At 43.7% G+C, this 22,186-nt stretch overlaps 1 protein-coding gene across 1 annotated transcript in view; it reads left to right on the top strand.

The window, feature by feature from the left end:
• Positions 1 to 17,594, top strand: part of glud1b (glutamate dehydrogenase 1b) — a 54,217-nt gene extending 36,623 nt beyond the window's left edge. The window contains exons 6-13 of the mRNA XM_034194461.1: positions 4,763 to 4,942; positions 8,328 to 8,465; positions 8,956 to 9,093; positions 9,250 to 9,330; positions 9,529 to 9,652; positions 15,392 to 15,483; positions 17,124 to 17,186; positions 17,304 to 17,594. Of these exons, the coding sequence (XP_034050352.1) occupies positions 4,763 to 4,942; positions 8,328 to 8,465; positions 8,956 to 9,093; positions 9,250 to 9,330; positions 9,529 to 9,652; positions 15,392 to 15,483; positions 17,124 to 17,186; positions 17,304 to 17,423 (936 nt within the window). The 3' untranslated portion in view covers positions 17,424 to 17,594. The remainder of the gene's footprint in view (positions 1 to 4,762; positions 4,943 to 8,327; positions 8,466 to 8,955; positions 9,094 to 9,249; positions 9,331 to 9,528; positions 9,653 to 15,391; positions 15,484 to 17,123; positions 17,187 to 17,303) is intronic.
• The last annotated feature ends 4,592 nt before the right edge of the window (positions 17,595 to 22,186 follow it).

Here is a 22,186-nt window from a genome sequence, read left to right on the forward strand (position 1 = left end):
GTACAGGGACCGGATAGCCCTTAGCAAAGGACCCCGGACCCCGTACTCCCGGAGCACTCCCCACAGGGTGCCCCGAGGGACACGGTCGAATGCCTTCTCCAGATCCATAAAACACATGTGGACTGGTTGGGCGAACTCCCATGAACCCTCGAGCACCCAATGGAGCGTGTAGAGCTGGTCCAGTGTGCTGCGACCAGGACGAAAACCACACTGCTCCTCCTGAATCCGAGGTTTGACCATCGGTCAAATTCTCCTCTCCAGTACGCTGGAATAGACCTTACCGGGGAGGCTGAGGAGTGTGATCCCCCTATAGTTGGAACACATCCTCCGGTCCCCCTTCTTCAACAGAGGGACCACCACCCCGGTCTGCCAATCCAGAGGCACTGTCCCCGATCGTCATGCAATGTTGCAGAGGCGTGTCAGCCAAGACAGTCCCACAACATCCAGAGACTTAAGGTACTCGGGACGGATTTCATCCACCCCAGGAGCCTTGCCACCGAGGAGCTTTCCAACCACCTCAGTGACTTCTGCCTGGGTAATGGATGAGTCCGCCTCTGGGTCCCCAGTCTCTGCCTCCTCTTTCGGAAGACGTGACGATGGGATTGAGGAGATCCTCGAAGTACTCCTTCCACCGCTCAACAACATCCCCAGTCAGTCAACAGCCCCCCACCCGCACCGTAAACAGTGCCAGAGGAGAGCTGCTTCCGCCTCCTGAGGCGTCGGACGGTTTGCCAGAATCTCTTCGAGGCCGACCGATAGTCCTCCTCCATAGCCTCCCCGAACCCCTCCCAGACCCGAGTTTTTGCCTCTGCAACCGCACGGGCTGCGGCACGCTTGGCCTGCCGGTACCTGTCAGCTGCCTCTGGGGTCCCACCTACCAACAGAGATAAGTAGGACTCCTTCTTCAGCTTGACGGCATCCCTTACTTCCGGTGTCCTCCACCGGGTTCGGGGATTGCCGCCGCGACAGGCACCAGAGACCTTGCGACCACAGCTACGAGCAGCCGCATCAGCAATGGAGGTGGAGAACATGGTCCACTCAGACTCCATGTCTCCAACCTCCCCCGGGATCTGGGAGAAGCTCTCCCGGAGGTAGGAGTTGAAGACCTCCTTGACAGAGGGTTCCGCCAGTCGTTCCCAGCAGACCCTCATGATACGTTTGGGCCTGCCAGGTCTGACCGGCTTCCTACCCTCCCAGCGGATCCAACTCACCACCAGGTGGTGATCAGTCGACAGCTCTGCCCCTCTCTTCACTCGAGTGTCCGAGACACGTGGCCGAAGGTCAGATGATCGACTACAAAGTCGATCATCGACCTCTGGCTCAGGGTGTCCTGGTGCCACGTGCACTTATGGACACCCTTGTACTCGACCCTGGTGTTTGTGATGGACAAACTGTGACTAGCACAGAAATCCAACAACTGAACACCACTCGGGTTCAGATCGGGGAGGCCGTGCTTCCCGATCACCCCCCTCCAGGTCTCACTGTCGCCGCCCACATGGGCGTTGAAATACCCCAAGAGAACAATGGAGTCCCCAGTCAGAGCCCTATCTAGTACCCCTCCCAGGGACTCCAGGAAGGTCGGGTACTCTGCACTGCTGCTCGGCCTGTAGACCGAGACAACGGTGAGAGACCTGTCCCCGACCCGAAGGCGTAGGGACGCGACCCTCTCGTTCACCAGAGTGAACTCCAACACATGGCGACTGAGCTGGGGAGCAATAAGTAATGCAACCCCAGCTCTCCGCCTCTCCCCATGGGCAATGCCAGAAAATGAAGCGTCCAGCCCCTCTCCAGGAATTGGGTACCAGAGCCCAAGCTGTGCGTGGAGGTGAGCCCGACTATCTCTAGTCGGTATCTCTCAACCTCCTGCACAAGCTCAGGCTCCTTGCCCCCCAGCGAGGTGACATTCCACGTCCCAACAGCCAGGGGCTGTGAGCATGGACCGGGCCGCCGGGCCACCCGCCCTCGACCGCCAGCCAATCCTCTCTGCACCTGACCCCCATGGCCCCCTCTGCAGGTGGTGAACCCACAGGAGGGCGGGCCCACATTGCTCCTTCGGGCTGAGCCCGGCCGGGCCCCATGGGCTAAGGCCCGACCACCAGGTGCTCGCGCGCAAGCCCCAACCCCAGGCCTGGCTCCAGGGTGGGACCCCGGCTCCACCATACCGGGCAACGTCTCAGTCCTTGAGTTTTCACTGGTCATGGAGGTTCTGAGCTGCCCTTAGTCTGACCCATCACCTCGGACCTGTTTGCCTTGGGAGACCCTACAGGGAGCACAAAGCCCCCGTCAACATAGCTCCTAGGATCATCCGGGTACGCAAACTCCCCCACCAGGATAAGGTGGCAGCCAGAGGGGGAGATAATCTTTTCCATGAAGCTCAAAAACTGAGCTTCATAGCAAAGCTTCAGACTGGGGTGAGGGTTCATTTTTTTTTTTTGTTTTTTTTTTTTTTTTAGCAGCAGCACAATGACCCTAAGCATACAGCTAAGATACAGTGAGGCAAATAAGTATTTAATCCACTATCAATTTTGCAAGTTTTCCCACCTACTAAGAATGGAGAGGTCTGTAATTTATATCGTAGGTAGTACTCTTCAACTGTGAGAGACAGAATCGAAAAATAAAATTCAGAAAATCACATTGTATGATTTTTAAATAATTAATTTGCATTTTATTGCATAAAATAAGTATTTGATCACCTACCAACCAGCAAGAATTTTGCCTCTCACAGACCTGTTAGTTATTCTTCAAGAAGCCCTCTTATTCTGCACTCTTTACCTGTATTAATTGCACCTGTTTGAACTCGTTACCTGTATAAAAGACACCTGTCCACACAATCAGTCACACTCCAACCTGTCCACCATGGCCAAGACTAAAAAGCTGTCAAAGGACACCAGGGACAAAATTGTAGGCCTGCACAAGGCTGGGATGGGCTACAGGACTATAGACAAGCAGCTTGGTGAGAAGACAACTGTTATGATTATTTATTAGAAAGTGGAAGAAACACAAGATGACTGTCAATTTCCCTCGGTCTGGGATCCCATGCAAGATCTCACTTCGTGGGGTCAGGATGATTCTAGGAAAGCCCAGAACTACACAGGAGGACCTGGTCAATGACCTGAAGAGAGCTGGGACCACAGTCACAAAGATTACATTAGTAACACATGATGCTGTCATGGTTTAAAATCCTGCAGGGCAGCAAGGTCCCCCTGCTCAAGCCAGCACATGTCCAGGTCCATTTGAAGTTCACCATTGACCATCCGTATTATCCAAAGGAGCCATGAGAGAAGGTCATGTGGTCAGATGAGATCAAAATAGAGCTCTTTGGTATCAACTCCATTTGCTGTGTTTGGAGGATGAGAACAACCCCAAGAAAACCATCCCAACTGTAAAGCATGGGGGTAGAAACATAATTTTTGGGGGTGCTTTTCTGCAAAGGGGGCAGGACGACTGCACCGTATTGAAGGGAGGATGGATGGGCTCATGCATCACAAGATTTTGGCAAACAACTAACTTCCTTCCTTCCTTCAGTAAGCGCATTGAAGATGGGTCGTGGCTGGACCTTCCAGCATGACAAGGACCCGAAGCACACAGCCAGGGCAACTAAGGAGGGGTTTTGTAAGAAGCATTTCAAGGTCCTGGAGTGGCTGAGCCAGTGTCCAGACCTGAACTCAATGGAAGATCTTTGGAGGAAGCTGAAACTCCAAATTTGAAAGATCTGGAGAAGATCTGTATGGAAGAGTGGAGCAAAATCCCTGCTGCAGTGTGCAAACTTGGTCAAGAATTACAGGAAACATCGAACCTCCGTAATTGTAAACAAAGGTTTCTGTACCAAATATTCAGGTATGTTTTTCTATTGTATCAAATACTTATTTCATGCAATACAATGCAAATTAATTAATAAAAAAAAAATCATACAATGTGATTTTCTGTTTGTTTGTTGTTGTTTTTTTAAGATTCTGTCTCTCACAGTTGAAGTGTCCCTACAATAAAAAATACGGACCTCTCCATTCTTTGTAGGTGGGAAAACTTGAAAAAATTGACAGTGGATCAAATACTTATTTGCCTCACTGTATCAAAGGAGTGGCTTCAGGACAACTCTGTGAATGTCCTTGAGTGCCCCAGCCAGAACCCAGACCTGAGTCTGATTGAACATCTCTGGAGAGATCTGAAAATGGCTGTGCACTGATGCTCCCCATCCAATTTGATGGAGCTTGAGAGCTGCCAAAGCTTGTGGCATCATATTCAAGAAGACTTGAGACTGTAATTACTGCCAAAGGTGCAGCAAAAAAGTGTTGAGCAAAGGCTGTGAATATTTAAATATGATTTCTCCATTTTGAAATAAGGCTGTAAGATATCAAAATGTGGAAAAAGTAAAGCATTGTGAATACTTTCCCGATGCACTGTATTACAACAGGCACCGATTAAAATAACACCGCCAGTACAAATAAAATAGAAACATGGTGTATGTATGTGCATACGTCAGCAGTGCTTCTGCCATTGCAATGAGCTGTGGATCTCAGCAAGGTGCTGCTCTGCATCCCGCTGAACCGTGCGCTTATCTCTTTATATATATATATATATATATATATATATATATATATATATATATATATATATCTATCTCCATCCTGGTTGTATTCCATTTGTGTTGGCTGCACAATAAGAGGCAGAGTCGAGATTTTATTTATTTTTTGAATCAGTGTGAAGTGTGTGCTGTTACAGACTGTGATGTATGGAGTTTGATGGTGTCTGTGTATGTTTGCAGGACATCAATGCCCACGCATGTGTGACTGGTAAACCCATAAGTCAGGGAGGAATCCATGGGCGTATCTCAGCCACAGGCCGAGGAGTTTTCCACGGCATCGAGAACTTCATTAACGAGGCGTCCTATATGAGCATGTTGGGACTGAGCCCTGGCTTCCAGGACAAGACCTTTATCATTCAGGTAATGCAATCCCTATGCAACCACAGCAGAAAATAGTCAACAGAATGATTGTAACCAAGACCTGCAAGATGTGAAGATTTGTTGACATGCTGGATTATTTTTTTTTTTTGCCTGTGCTTCAATCAGTTGTGCCATCTGTTGAACTGTTCTCATTTAAAGCATTCATCAGTGAACAGAAGTTACCCTCGTTTCTCAGAGTCCGACAGATTGTCTTGCCTGTTATCCCTTTGAAGTAGCAAAGAATTAAACTTGGGTAAATTACAGTGAGGCTTGAGCTGAATCCTTCTGTGGGAGTGTTATTGTTTTAAAAATGAAGATGTTGGAAGCAGAGTTCTCTTCAGCTGTTTTACTTCCCTGTTCCACGTCAAGATTGGCTACATATTGGACAAGCCCTACAATTACAGAGTTCCACACCGGCAGATTGAATGGTGTTTGCACGCATGACAAAAGAAGAATTGTTAAAGATGATGAATGAAGGTGATCTCTGACATGTTTAGTGATTGACGCAGAAGGTAAAGAGGATTAAGGAGTGTCATTAAGAAGGTGTTGGTGGAATCAAAGTCGTGATGTGGAGAAACCGAAATGCTAATCCCTGTGTTTGAGGATTACATTGCGCTGAGATTAGATTTTCTTAAGACCCTTTCACACCGGGGCTGCTCCCAGTTGCGTCGTTATGACGCCGCCGCATGGAAGCACCCTAGTGCCGAGACGATGCAGCTCGGTGCCACAACAGCGCGAGGGGCGCAAACAAAAATTAAATATGTTTAATTTTTGTTTGCGTACTCTGCTCGACGCACAATTAACTGGTTTCAGCGCAAGTCTTTACAACAGGACGGTACTCAGCGTGACTGGAAGCCACACCCTCACAAAACAATGTTACCCGATGCCGATTTATGATTCCTGCTGTGTTCCATTGTTCCTGCAGTATAAATAACACAAGATTATTTTTATGCCGTATACACAATGCAGTAAAACTGCACTCTCAGAAAGCACAGAAAAGAAAAAAAATGCTGATTGCAGCTGCAGCTCCTTCTCTGTGTGGGGCTTTCTGGTGAAGAGAGGCACTGTGAAGCAGCTTCTTCTCTCACAAATGTGTTTAAATAAAATCCATAAAAGTCCTGCTCACAGACTAATTGCCAGAGACATCCTCCAGTCCACTCACGGACGATTCGTTCACGCGTGCACATGTGAACAATTAAAAGAAAGGGGGGAAAAAAACTGTCTGGCTGCAGGCAGTTAGTTCCTTGTTCTCCCCTCAAACTCTCTCATCACTGTTAAAAAAAAAAAAAAAAGACATAAGTCCTACTCACAGACTGATTGCCAGAGACAGGACATGTCCACATCAACTATAACTCCAGACATCTCCACATTTACTCACGGACGGTTTGTTCATGTGCATGCGCATCTCGTGGTCAAAGCAGGAAAGATAAACTATAACAGAACTCTGAGTGCAGACCTGCAGCTCAGAACAAGAACAAATATAAAGTAGAAGAGAAATCGGAGTGCACAGTCTGTCTGCAGCCAAACTGTACACTCTGATTCCTCTGTGCAGAGAACATGCAGGCTGCGTTCTCATGACGCAACTGGGAGCAGTCCCGGTGTGAAAGGGGCTTTAGATTAAAGGAGAAAACGGGTCTGTGATGTATCCAGATGAATGCAGATGTGTGGCTGATAGTGACCACATTGCTGCATCAGTCTCCTATGGGGGGACTGATGCAGGGATTTTTTTAAATGTTTTCTGCATTTTAAAGTTGTGAACACAGCAGATCTTCATTTACTTCTATCATGCACAACTTTAAATGCCATAGTAAAAACACTGCTCTTGGATAAATGTTTTTTTTTTTTGCGCCCTTAAAGGTCTATAAAATTCCATTTTAAGAGCCACAATGTTTTTGGGTTTGGTGACACATTTTAAAGTGAAAACAAGCAGCAGCCTCACCAGTTGCCACAGTTACTTTGAAAACGTAATCCAACTGATTACTCCTCAAAAAGGTAACTTTTACTTTACTGATTAAGTTAGATCACTAGTTACTTTTTTGATAGCCCATTTTGCCAATACTCACTTTATCGTCACCCTTTCTTGACTTCAATGAACATAAATACTTGTTTAATAAAATAAAATAGACATCTTTCTTGACCTCATCTTTAACTGTTGACAGCACTGTAAAACTTACCATTTCTAACCTACACTGTTTATAAATGTAACTGTTAAATTATTTCTAAACATTTTAGTTGTGAAATTATTATTATTTAGAATTAGTATGAAAACATGTCTTCAAAAGTGGACCTTTAATCTAGGGCTGTTGTGGCGAGCTGCGTCTCGTGTGCCTTGATAGAGAGTGGCGACATGACGAGTCGAAAAAAAAATCGGTCACTTGACTCCTGGTGCCATCTTGGGTTCAAAATAGCATTCGCTGTTAATCTGTCTGCATGGAAATCCAGCTGTTTTATTTATTCACTGACAATGCTGGGTTGCTGTGCATTTGGAGGCACAAATAGACACAGCAAGGACTTCAAGATGTACAGATTCCCTTCAGATCCGAACAGAAGAAATATTTGAGAAAATAAAGTCAGCTGTGTGGGATGGAAGCCGACTTCATCGTCAAAGCTTTGAGAGGTAAATTTATTGTTCAGTCCCATGTACAGTAAAACTCACCTAAACTTTCGTCATCGTATAAACCAGATATTTGCAGTCACCCGATAAAAAGTACCAACGTCTCTGTATTGTTTTACATGTAATAAACACTGTGTATAACGGATTTTTCGTTCACATTGGATAAAGTGTCCCGTCTGATTGCAATGTATTTCCATGAAAACCCCTCGCATGTGGGAACGGAGTAATTTCCGTGATTAACGGCCCAACCGTTTATTTTTTTTTCACATTGCGCTCAGACTCGGACCTGCAGGCTGCACAGTGAAAGCAGCAGAGTTGGATCAATGGATCAAATACATTTGGCAGAAAAAAAATTCAGAGGATTCTGGTTTCACATCTTTATATTATCAGAAGTTACCTGAATAATTTTATAATTTTGAAGAAGAATCTTTAAAAGAGGGAAAAAAAAACTTTAGTTTCTGCAACTGTAGCTACCAAAATTGTAAAATTATTCAGGTAGCTTTTGATATAATGATATAATAAATATTTGAGACTAAAGAATGTTTTTGTGTTCACTCAGTATATTTGATCATGATGTAACCTATGCTGGCCACATGGTGGCACCAAATAACATGGTGAATTCCTGTACAGTTGTTGAGTATAATAGTTCAAACAAGGATTTACCACCAGCATTGTGATTTTTAGCATAGTGATTTTATAATGGTTAGTGGTATACCCAAATGATATATTATATATAATATTATAATTCCCCCACCCTCTCTCCCCTCACAGGGCTTTGGTAACGTGGGTCTCCACTCTATGAGGTACCTGCACAGGTTCGGGGCCAAATGTGTGGGCATCGGTGAGATTGATGGAGCCATCTACAACCCAGACGGCATCGACCCTAAACAGCTGGAGGATTACAAACTAGTACTTGTCCGCTTCCATCTCCTCCCTTGCACTTGTGTTTATTCCCACACACACAGTGTGCATGAATGCAGTAGCAGTTGCTCCCTAAGGTCGAGTTCAGAAATGGCACTGAGCTATTAAAAAAAGCAAAAAACAAAAAAAGCTTGTGTTTAAAGTTAACAGCAGTGGTAAGAAAATAATGTATGTTAAAGAAGACATCAGTATGTATCAGGGTGACAAATCTTTGCACCTTGATTGGTTACAACAGACAGGATTGACAATTGTGACGATTCTGTCCTGTGTTTTAATGCTTGTGAGCCATATGCTGGAACTTCCTTGTTGTAAGGAAATGTATTTTATCTAATTGGCTGGTGCAGTGGTTTATCGTCATCAGCCTGAATGCAGCATTGGTAGATACCCCCCCCCCCCCCCCCCACACACACACACAAAAAATATCTAATTTACACTGTTACCCATATTACAACATTCTAATAACTTTCTGTTTGTACAGCAACATGGCACTATTGTGGGTTTTCCGGGTGCCCAGCCCTATGAAGGGAAAATTTTGGAAGCAGACTGCCACATCCTGATTCCAGCTGCAGGAGAAAAGCAGCTCACGCGTTCCAATGCCCCCAGGATCAAGGCCAAGGTAACCACTAACTGTGATCTATCCATGGTCCAAAGCTGTAGTTTTGTTTGGATTCCTGTGAGGCATTATGGTTGTTTACAATCTGCTGTGGGGGGGGGGGGCGGGGGAGTGTTTTGTAGTCTCAATTGATGGAGAATGTTGTATTCTGTCTTTCAGATTATTGCCGAAGGCGCCAATGGTCCCACTACCCCTGATGCTGACAAGATTTTTCTGGAGAACAATGTCATGGTCATCCCTGTAAGTACTTTTTTTTTGGTAGTGTAGTGTTCTGTAGTGTAATTAGAATTAGAAGAGACAACGGACACCCCCTGCACATTTTCCTCAGATTTTACCATTTACATTTCACAGCCTGTTAAAGACACACAATTGTCAAAGGCATTTCAGTCAGACAGCTGTTCTGTCTGTAATTATTTTTTCTTCCTCTGAATCATTCAGGATATGTACCTCAATGCTGGGGGCGTCACAGTATCTTATTTTGAGTGGCTGAAGAATCTCAACCACGTCAGCTATGGAAGACTGACTTTCAAATATGAGAGGGACTCAAACTACCACCTGCTCAGTGAGTACCAACCTGATCATTCTGCGTTACTTCATAAAATATGTCTGATTTATCTAGAAAAATTTCCAGGACAGTAATCATGAATAGAAAAAGAGAAACTCTCAATCTTTATTTGCTTTCTCAAACAATTTTATGAAGGATGAACATGGGCATGTTCTTTTGCCTTTTTCAGGCATCGATATAGGTGGGGCCATTTAAAAATGACCACATCCTTCAGCATTTTTTCACACAGCAGTAAATATCTTACTTTGACTGATTGTAGAATCTCAGGAGTGTAGGTCACATTTTGCGTAGGATAGTGGGCATTTTGAAAATCCATAAAAAAAATCTTACCTTGTCACTTTTAGCAGATATGTAGAAATGACAATTTCACAGGCAGCAGACCAATATCTTGTATACAACTTCTCATATAAAAGGTGCAATATATGCAATAAAAAATAATCCAAATTGAGTGAATGGTTTCAAAGGTACTGGAGCCCAGGCACAAGTATAAAAAGATGATATTCCTCATTTAAAATGTCACACATCAAAATCAAATAGTCCCCCTCCACCCTTCTTTTGACGAGCTTCAGTCTTTCAGTAGTTCATGGTGCAGTATCGTGTGATAGAAATGCTGAAACTACTGTATACTTCAAAACTGATCTGGTTAAGACTTTTAGGGACAGTTTGTTTGACTTGTTTTGGATCACCAGTAGAAATGTTGAAGCTGCTGCAGGTGTACCGTGGGGCAAAAAGTATTTAGTCAGCCCCTGATTGTGCAAGTCCTCTGACTTAGAAAGATGAGAGAGGTCTGTAATTATAGCTACACTTCAACTATGAGAGACAAAATGAGGGAAAAAAATCCAGGAAATCAAATTGTAGGATTTTTAAAGAATTTATTTGTAAATTATGATGGAAAGTAAGTATTTGGTCACCCACAAACAAGCAAGATTTCTGGCTTTCACAGACCTGTAACTTCTTCTTTAAGAAGCTCAGCCTCAAACAGTCAGACTCCAAACTCAACTATGGCCAAGATCAAAGAGCTGTTGAAGGACACCAGGAAGAAAATTGTATAGATGTGCACCGGTCTGGGAAGAGTGAATCTACAATAGTCAAGCAGGTTGGTGTGAACAAATCAACTGTGGGAGCAATTTTAAGAAAATGGAAGACATAGAAGACCACTGATAATCTCCCTTGATCTGGGGCTCGACGCAAGATGTCATCCTGTGGGGTCAAAATGATCATAAGAACGTGAACAAAAATCCCAGAACTACATGGAGGGACCAGATGAATGACCTGCAGAGAGCTGGGACCAAAGTAACAAAGGCTACACACTCCGTTGGAAGCTTTACAGGACATGCCCAGCTGTTAAACAATTTCTCGGATACTCACTCGACTGAAAGCCATCGAAAGCCGCCTGAATCTTATGAATGGTTTCCAACACGGAGGTGTTTTTCTGTGCCGCCGCGCGATGAGCGGCTGCGTGCCGACGCGCGAATCCGTCCGCACGCCTTTCATTACAAAATCTCCTTTAACAGTGGAATGTCCGGATAAACTGCTGATCCCGACCTCTTCTGAAACTTCTCTGCTCTCTCACGATGTCCTGGATCAACAGAGCCTTAAATTTGGAAGTTTTCAGCTTGAAACATGCTGACGGCAGCGGCTCGGGGCGCGGCGCCGTGGGCAGTCCTTAAAGCGATACTAACACTCCTTAATCTTTCATCAGCCCAAAAAATTTTCACTGAAAACCATCTGAATTTCTTGAATGGTGTCCTGTTGGATGTCTCAGTTTCTGAAAAAATTTTGATCAAGCAAAGCGGCAGTCTCTCAGCAAGTTCTCAGACAAAAGAATTCCGACGGGAGGGGTGGACCAGTGCTCACTCAAAGCCTGCCCACAGGCGAATGACGCAACCGACAGGCGTGGTAAACCTCACGCATGCGCACGAGGGTTCAAGCTTGGCTGATGTAATCACACGTAATTCAAATCCATATAGTTTTTGAAAAAAAATAAAAAGGTCTGTTACTTTTCTAACAGACCTCGTATATACACTAAACAAAAATATAAACGCAACACTTTTGGTTTTGCTCCCATTTTGTATGAGATGAACTCAAAGATCTAAACCCTTTTCCACATACACAATATCACCATTTCCCTTGAATATTGTTCACAAACCAGTCTAAATCTGACAGTGAGCACTTCTCCTTTGCTGAGATAATCCATCCCACCTCACAGGTGTGCCATATCAAGATGCTGATTAGACACCATGATTAGTGCACAGGTGTGCCTTAGACTGTCCACAATAAAAGGCCACTCAGAAAGGTGCAGTTTTATCACACAGCACAATGCCACAGATGTCGCGAGATTTGAGGGAGCGTGCAATTGGCATGCTGACAGCAGGAATGTCAACCAGAGCTGTTGCTCGTGTATTGAATGTTCATTTCTCTACCATAAGCCGTCTCCAAAGGCGTTTCAGAGAATTTGGCAGTACATCCAACCAGCCTCACAACCGCAGACCACGTGTAACCACACCAGCCCAGGACCTCCACATCCAGCATGTTCACCTCCAAGATAGTCTGAGACCAGCCACTCGGACAGCTGCTGAAACAATCGGTTTGCAAAGAATTCCTGCACAAACTGTCAGAAACCGTCTCAGGGAAGCTCATCTGCATGCTCGTCGTCCTCATTGGGGTCTCGACCTCACTCCAGTTCGTCGTCGTAACCGACTTGAGTGGGCAAATGCTCACATTCGCTGGCGTTTGGCATGTTGGAGAGGTGTTCTCTTCATGGATGAATCCCGGTTCACACTGTTCAGGGCAGATGGCAGACAGCGTGTGTGGCGTCGTGTGGGTGAGCGGTTTTCTGATGTCAATGCTGTGGATCGAGTGGCCCATGGTGGCGGTGGGGTTATGGTATGGGCAGGCATCTGTTATGGACGAAGAACACAGGTGCATTTTATTGATGGCATTTTGAATGCACAGAGATACCATGATGAGATCCTGAGGCCCATTGTTCTGCCATACATCCAAGAACATCACCTCATGTTGCAGCAGGATAATGCACGGCCCCATGTTGCAAGGATCTGTACACAATTCTTGGAAGCTGAAAATGTCCCAGTTCTTGCATGGCCGGCATACTCACCGGACATGTCACCCATTGAGCATGTTTGGGATGCTCTGGACCGGCGTATACGACAGCATGTACCAGTTCCTGCCAATATCCAGCAACTTCGCACAGCCATTGAAGAGGAGTGGACCAACATTCCACAGGCCACAATTGACAACCTGATCAACTCTATGTGAAGGAGATGTGTTGCACTACATGAGGCAAATGGTGGTCACACCAGATACTGACTGGTATTCCCCCCCCCCCCCCCCCCCAATAAAACAAAACTGCACCTTTCAGAGTGGCCTTTTATTTTGGACAGTCTAAGGCACACCTGTGCACTAATCATGGTGTCTAATCAGCATCTTGATATGGCACACCTGTGAGGTGGGATGGATTATCTCAGCAAAGAAGTGCTCACTATCACAGATTTAGACTGGTTTGTGAACAATATTTGAAGGAAATGGTGATATTGTGTACGTGGAAAAAGTTTTAGATCTTTGAGTTCATCTCATACAAAATGGGAGCAAAACCAAAAGTGTTGCGTTTATATTTTTGTTGAGTGTGTGTGTGTGTGTATGTATGTATGTGTGTGTGTATGTATGTATGTATGTATGTATGTATGTATGTATGTGTATATATATGTATGTGTATATATATATACACACACACACACACACACACAAGATGTATTAGATAAGAAACCGGCACTTTTATTATTTTTTTTTTTTAACTATATGGATTTGAAGGACATGCGATTACACCAATCATGCTTGAACCCTCGTGCGCATGCGTGAGTTTTTTCAAGCATGCCGGTGACGTCATTTCCCTGTGGGCAGGCCTTGAGTGAGATGTGGTTCAGTCCTCTCGGCTGAATTCCTTTGTTTCACACGCTGCTCGAGACGGCGCACGTTGCTTTATCAAAAATTTTTCTGGACCTGTGAGGAATATCCGAGTGGACACTAGTCGAGAAATTTAGCTGGTTTTCGGTGAAAAGTTTAACGGCTGATGAGAAATTATGGGGTGTTTCTGTCACTGTAAGGACTTCCCACGGAGCGGGATGTCGCACAGCGCTTCCAGGCGCCGTCGTCGGCCTGTTTCGAGCTGAAAACATCCTAATTTAAGGCTTAATTCACCCAGGACATCGTGAGAGAACAGAGAAGATTCAGAAGAGGCCGGCATGAGGACTTTATGCGGACATTCCACTGTTTAAGGACATTTTGTAATGAAAGGCATGCGCGCAAATTCACCGAGTCATTTCCGTGACGACTCGGCGAATCTGTGTGCGCCGCGACAGGAAAAACACCTCCGTGTTGAAAACCATTTGTAAAATTCAGGCAGCTTTTGATGGCTTTCAACAAGTGAGTAACTGAGAAATTGTTTAACAACTTGGGTATGTTCCAACTTGTCCGTTAAGGTTTCCAACGGAGGTGTTTTACCTGTCGCGACCCCCCGCGGTCGGGTCCGGCCCGACATGCGACTCTGCCCGCACGTTCTTTCATTACAAAATGTCCGTTAACAATGGAATGTCCGCATAAACTCCTCATGCCGACTTCTTCTGAAAGTTCTCTGACGACTTACTGGGTCAACAGAACCTGAAATGTGGAAGTTTTCAACTTGAAACGGCGAGACGCTGCCGCCTTGAAGCGCAGATCGCCGTCAGGCACCGTGGGCCGTACTTAAAGCGACACTACCAGACCAAAATCTCTCATCAGCCGTTAAAATTTTTACCGAAAACCAGCTGAATTTATCGAATGGTGTCCACTCAGTTGTGCCTTACAGCTTTTGAAAAAAGTTTTATCAAACAAAGCAGCAGTCTCTGAGCCATTCCTAAACAATGAAAAAACGACGAGAGGGTGGGCCACTCCTCACTCAAAGACAGCCCACAGGCGAATGATGTAACCGACAGGCGTGAAAAAACTCTTGCATGCCCACGAGGGTTCAAGCATGTCTGATGTAATCACACGTGATTCAAATCCATGTGGTTTTTGAAAAAAATAAGGTCGGATACTTTTCTAACAGACCTCGTATACCATCTAACCCACTGGCTGCACTGTAGGAAGGTGGAGTCACATATCAGTTACAGTTTGCAAGAACACTCGAGCTGATAACTGTTTTCTTGTTTGAAAATTTCACAGGACTGGTAACAACTTGGCATAATTCACTCAGAAGTCACTTTTTTTGTTTTTTTTTTTGTTAAATATAGTCAAACAGACTATGCGGTTATTAAAAACAGTTTGGTTGGAATGCCACTGCTGTGTTGAATGCTGGGATTTGATCACCTGCATAACTGGTGTCAATTGTGAGTTGGAATAAAAGGGCAGAATGAGACAGAAAGTGGAGCAGATATTTAATCCACATTACATTGTTTTAAATAAAGATAATGAGTTTTCTCACCGTGTCTGGAACAGGTCCGACAGCTCCGGTGAAGTTCCTGATGAAATGGTGACAGTGTGTAGATGGGATATTCTTTCTTTCAGTTTTGTGTTGCACTGCAGTCCATCACCACCAATCACAAGCCAGCAAAGTCACAATCAGCTGTTGTCAGATGAATATATGAAGGAAAAGCCCTGATATGTCTCTTTTCCTGTATGTTATATGATATAGTAAGGAAGGCTTCTAATATATATTTTTATTATTCATTTATTTTATTTTAGTGTCTGTGCAAGAAAGTTTAGAAAGGAAGTTTGGCAAACAGGGAGGACCTATCCCAATTGTCCCAACTGCTGACTTCCAGGCCAGAGTCGCTGTGAGTAACACTAACCCACATACATACATAAGTGTATACTGTCAAATAACAGGGGGTTCTCAATGTTTGGGTCATGGCCATTTCCTGTATTTACTTTCGGCAAACCCTCCATTACGTCACCCACAGGTTGCTGTCATTTTGACAGGGCCCGACTCAGCCAACACTCAAGACCGGTATGAAATAGGCAGAGCAAGTGGGATCAAGCTCAAAAAAAATCAGTTTCAGTTTCCAGGAAAGAAACTGAGAATTTGTAGCAGTTATTAGAAATCAAAAGTCACTTTTGAGAAGTGAGCCTGTAGCCAAAATGATTGTGGTAGTTCACTGTAGTACTGTCATGTTTTCAACTTGTAGTTCCATATTTTTTGTTTAACCCCGCCACCAAAGTTGGACAGAGGTTATGTTTTCACCCCTGTTTGTTTGTGAACAGCCTGGAACCCACAGTTTTTCATATATCATTATGAAATTTTTACTGACGATTCATATCCTGATAGGCAAGAACTGATTCAGTTTTCAAGGTCAAAGTCAGGAAAAATCTTGGAAAAATCCCTATCCTTTAACATTGAACACATTTTCACAAATTCATAACTCTGTCAAAAAAGTTGAAGTTTCTTTCATCTTTAAGAGTGTTATGTAGGATGGTATCCTTTATTTACTGACAAAGTTTGATCCGGATCTGATCCAGATTACAGATTTTGTGGCCATTTAATTTTAACATTAAAAACCCATTTCATGTATATTTACCATTATATCTTAATCAAACGTGCCCCAAACACACTCATATTTGAAAGTGAGGTGCAAACTGGCGCTCACTATCACCTGACAAAGTTTACTCTAGATCTGATCTGGATTGTGGATTTAGTGGACATTTTAAGTTGATTTTAAAAGCCCATTTGGTGTACATTTTGCATTAGATCTCAATCAAAAGTGCCTCACTCACTCTTATTTGTGACAATGAGGTGCAAACTGCCACTTTCAATGAACAGACTAAGGTTGTTCCGCATCTGATCTGTGTTGTGGATTTAGCGGACATTTTCAACATTGAAAAGCCCTTTTGATCTGTATTTTGTATTATATTTTATGTTATGAAAAGCCACTTGTAACAGGACCTTGACCTTTGACTTTTTTTTTTTTTTTTTTTCCCCAAGGTAAAAATTGGTGGAATTAGAAACTAGTGTTGGCAAAGGTTTGCGCTTTACAAGCGAGGTGCTCTAGTTTGTTTATTTAATTCAAGTTAATTCAGAGTTTCACTGCTTAGTGGCTAATGGAATGCTGGAATCATCCTGAAATTGAGAGTTTTGGAGATTTGAACGGGGTTTCCACTATAATGGATCCAGTTCAGATCTGCATGTTGATTTGGTGTGAGTTTTAACCCAGATGCCTAAACAAAGTCCAGATGTACAAGGAGGTTGGAGAACACCTGCTAATGTTTTGATTAGGTTTAATTTAAACCTTTGGTACAGCGCCCTCTAGTGGGTTGTAAATGGCTTTTATGGCAAACTGTTTTGTGTGTTCTAATCATTCAGCTACAGTACTGTTGAAACCACACCTTTGCACTGTACAGTGGTGACATTTATGAGCTCTTGCAGTCACACCTGTTAAAAGAAGGGGCCTTCTTGAGGATAATGTTCTCTTCTTTCTAGGGTGCTTCTGAGAAGGATATTGTCCACTCTGGATTGGCCTACACAATGGAGAGGTCTGCCCGGGTGAGTCAACATACTGAGCATTTGGGGTACTGAAATGAAACCAGCAATGTTCACCTTAGAATGTATGTGTTAAACAGGCAATAAAAGGAATAATAATGATTTTTCTCTGATTTATAGCAAATCATGCGCACTACAAGCAAGTACAATCTGGGTCTGGACCTGCGGACTGCTGCCTATGTCAACGCCATAGAGAAGGTCTTCAAAGTCTACAACGAAGCAGGACTCACTTTCACATAAACAGCCAATCATATTGCACCCTGGCTCTTTTCCCACCCTCCTGCTTCCATTTTGTAACCAGCCTTCAGATCATATCACTGTATATCAGCGCGCTTTCATACACATAACACCCACACATTGGCTAGCCTAGATATTAAACGTCCTGCCATTTTATCTGCCGCTCACGTCCTTGTTAAAGGAGATTATTTAGCAAAATGTGCCAGCAGTACTCCTCCGCACGTCTGTCTCAGTGTGCCGAAAAAGTGCTGATGTCCACGTCTTTTCACAATTCCTGTGCTAGTCAGACGACATACTGGATCAAGACAGCGTCCAGTTTAGAAATGAACAGCGCATTCCACTGTTACAGGAGTTTTTGTCATGGAAAGAGGAGCGGAATTCTGCGCGTCGTGGTCCGCATGGCGCAAAGCAACGCTGTGATGAAGCCTCACAGGACATGTTGGGGCATGTCCAGCTCATGCTCAATTTCTCGGATAATCACACGACTGAAAAGCAACCGACAGCCGTCTGAAATCAACCTGAAAGCCGTCCTGTGAGACCAACACGGAGGTGGTTTTGTGCCGCGTAATGAACGGCTCCGTGGCGCATCCCTCCGCTTTTCTTTCCATGAAAAAAAACTCCTGTAACAATGGAATGTGCCGAAAAAGTGCTGAAATCCACGCCTTCTGCCTTTTTGTGAAAGTCAGGCGATGTCCCAGATCAACAAAGCCTTCACATTGGAAATGATCTGGTTGTTTCAGCGGGGTTTGAGCCTGTCGATCGGCGCTCGGAGCGCGGCGCGCTCTCAGCAGTTGTGGGCGGTCTTTAAACCGTCTGGATCACTCCTTAATCTGTGTAATCCCCATAAAATCGTCCCTGAAAGCCATATTAATTTTCCGAACGGTGTCCACCTGGCTGTCTCTCACAGTTTCTGGAAAAAAATTGATGCAGCAAAGCTCCAAATCATTCAGACATTTATTCGCATTAAAAAAACGATGAGAGGGGTGGACCACTGCACATACAAAGCCTGCTCACAGGCGAATGACGCAACCGACAGGCGTGAAAAAACTCACGCATGCGCACGAAGGTTCAAGCTTGGCTGATACACGTGATTCAAATCCATATGGTTTTTGGAAACAATAAAAAGGTCGGATACTTTTTCTAACAGACCTTATATATATATATATATATGCGCAGTAAAATTCACTGAAACAGTCATTATATAAACCGGATATTCACACTCATCGGAGCAAAAGTCCCAATGCTTTTGTATGGTTTTCCAATTAATAAACACTGTATATAACAGATTTTCACTCACATCAGACAAAAACTCCTGCTCCAACGTAATGTATTTCCATTATAAACCCCTCGCATGTATCGGACAGAGCAGTCTGAACATGCCCAGTAACAGAGGTATGAAATGAAGTTAAGCCGTACCGCATTTCCATGATTAAAACACCTGCTGTTTATTATTTTCAACCCGTGCTCAAACACAGGACCTAAACAAGGCAAGGCCGGCAATTAGTAACAAAATGCTGCTAGCTGCCTGCACTGTAATATGGTGTTAGGTTTCACACATTCCTGGGCGTGATGAAACAAAAAGGACTGCTTTAGATCAGAGTCCTTTGTGGGACTGCGAACCATCCCTGTGATGTGTACCTGCTAAATGACTGAGACCGCAAAAGGCTGTGATTTGTCACTTTTTCACTCCTTCCTCTCCCGTAATATTTTAATTTGCAGTGCGCCCGCCAATTACATTTGATCATGGATCAAATATGTTTGCCAGAAAAGTCCATAAATATGACAAACTTCACAATACTGAGTCGAAAACTTCATTGCTTGGTTACGGAGCTGGAGAAGCATAAATCAGGCTTTAGGATTTTAAGGTATCATTCTGCAGCTGAAAAAAAAGTGACTCAACAAAATGTAATTTTTTAATGCACATAATGTCCGGTGCTTATCATAAAACGTTTCGACCCGGTCATTAAATGAGGTCGGTCCCAATTCAAGGTCAGGCTTTTAATCAAGGAAATAGGTAAGCCTATTTGGTGCTGGGGATTCCCCGTAGATCGTTGGGCACCTCCTGACTGTAACTAATCTGTTACATACATGTAACTGTTTTTGTCTGTTTTATATTAGAACAGATTTTTGTCCATTTTATATGTATAACTGATTTTGATTATAATGAACAAAATTCGCTAGTCCACATAAATCCATTATGACAGTTTTATTGTGTGTGTGTGTGTGTATATATACTCAACAAAAATATAAACGCAACACTTTTGGTTTTGCTCCCATTTTGTATGAGATGAACTCAAAGATCTAAAACTTTTTCCACATACACAATATCATTTCCCTCAAATATTGTTCACAAACCAGTCTAAATCTGTGATAGTGAGCAATTCTCCTTTGCTGAGATAATCCATCCCACCTCACAGTTGTGCCATATCAAGATGCTGATTAGACACCATGATTATTGCACAGGTGTGCCTTAGACTGCCCACAATAAAAGGCCACTCTGAAAGGTGCAGTTTTATCACACAGCACAATGCCACAGATGTCGCAAGATTTGAGGGAGAGTGCAATTGGCATGCTGACAGCAGGAATGTCAACCAGAGCTATTGCTCGTGTATTGAATGTTCATTTCTCTACCATAAGCCGTCTCCAAAGGCGTTTCAGAGAATTTGGCAGTACATCCAACCAGCCTCACAACCGCAGACCACGTGTAACCTCACCAGCCCAGGACCTCCACATCCAGCATGTTCACCTCCAAGATCGTCTGAGACCAGTCACTCGGACAGCTGCTGGAACAATCGGTTTGCATAACCAAAGAATTTCTGCACAGACTGTCAGAAACCGTCTCAGGGAAGCTCATCTGCATGCTCGTCGTCCTCATCGGGGTCTCGACCTGACTCCAGTTCGTCGTCGTAACCGACTTGAGTGGGCACAAGCTCACATTCACTTGTGTTTGGCACGTTGGAGAGGCGTTCTCTTCACGGATGATGGGAAGGAGATGTGTTGCACTGCATGAGGCAAATGGTGGTCACACCAGTTACTGACTGGTATCCCCCCCCTATAAAACAAAACTGCACCTTTCAGAGTGGCCTTTTATTGTGGGCAGTCTAAGGCACACCTGTGCACTAATCATGGTGTCTAATCAGCATCTTGATATGGCACACCTGTGAGTGAGATGGATTATCTCAGCAAAGGAGAAGTGCTCACTATCACAGATTTAGACTGGTTTGTGAACAATATTTGAGGGAAATGATGATATTGTGTATGTGGAAAAAGTTTTAGATCTTTGAGTTCATCTCATACAAAATGGGAGCAAAACCAAAAGTGTTGCGTTTATATTTTTGTATATATATATATATATATATAAACCATTTCACTTTTTTTTTTTTTTTTTTTTTTTTTTTTTCGCTTGTGGGGGGGGCAGGGGATGTTCTGGGCTTCCCATTTATGAATACTTTCAACTAAATTCATGAGCTCACACAGAATCTAAGTTATAAAATTAAATCTAACAAAAAGCTCTTGGTACAGGTGGTGAGTCTATATGCATTTATGCTTGTATATTATACCACGTACAACATGAGGTGTGTTTTCAGTGATGGCGGAGAGCAGATGCATGTATTGGTAAATCAAGAACACACAAACTACCCAGCTGTTTTAGCACCCTGTAAAAATCAAAAACACTTCAAAGGGTGTGAGGAAAAAGCCCAAAACAAATGATGTAAGGGGAGTGAGCATGGGCACAGCTGAAATGCTGTCTCACTGTAAACGCACATCAGCAGCTCAGACGGCACACACACACACACGGTGCTCCTGGTCGTGCGGTATGGTTGTCAGACTTGGAAAATAAAGCATCACATAAGAAAACGGCAGGATGGCTTTTGTAGTAGGTCTCGCTACAGAATCATGTGGGTTCAGTTTTCCTCTTTCTTGAAAATCACACTGTCAAATGCCAGTTTTGATTTTTAAAATGGGTGTTCTGCTCAACATGCTTTAAACGAATGGTTGAGCCAAGAGATGTTTTTTTTTTATTTTATAATCCTGCATGACGTGCATAAAGTGTTTCAGGGTCCAGTGTGACTGTAGCAGATGTAACATTAAGCCCAAACAAACATTCATGTTAGGATTATGTTTTATTTGTGATTTCTGAATGCCTGACCTTGTTGCATTGACAGCACTCCGTATGCCTTATCTGAGAAAGAAGTCTGCTATAAAAGGAAGACAGCCAGATCAGTAGATTTCAATTAAAAGGGGTTTCAGTTTGAGAAAAATAATTTTCTCTGCTTTTAAAATTGTTGCCACTGTTTAAGATTCCAAATCAGATGGTAGATGACCATCCTTCTCTTCATCTCATTAAAGCGGTTTCTCTGATTCCTTCACTGGCTGAGAAATGTTAGCGGGGTTTGTCCAGAGTTCACTGACGGACCATTTCCTGGTTGTATTTTACATGTTTTAAATGTCCAATTCCTCATGGAAATTATGTGGAAGATATTGGTTTTTATTTTTGCTATTCTGTTATTGAAAACCAGTAAAATTTTAACAAAGCCATCTTGCTGTGGTGTATTTTCTTAACATGTTAAATACTGAAGTTTTTAAAGACACTCTGCCTTATCTTGGTAGTAGTCTATGGCATGTGGTCTGAATCACAGCACCAGGGCCTTTTTGCTTGGGACTCCGACGAGGGCGGTCGCATCTCCTCCACTCTCCCTTATCTCTCTGCTTTAACCTTCTAGTCCCTACTTCACCAGACTTGTGAATTCCTCAAAACTATATTG

Source organism: Thalassophryne amazonica, chromosome 18, assembly GCF_902500255.1.
Source record: "Thalassophryne amazonica chromosome 18, fThaAma1.1, whole genome shotgun sequence".
Taxonomy (NCBI): Eukaryota; Metazoa; Chordata; class Actinopteri; order Batrachoidiformes; family Batrachoididae; genus Thalassophryne; species Thalassophryne amazonica.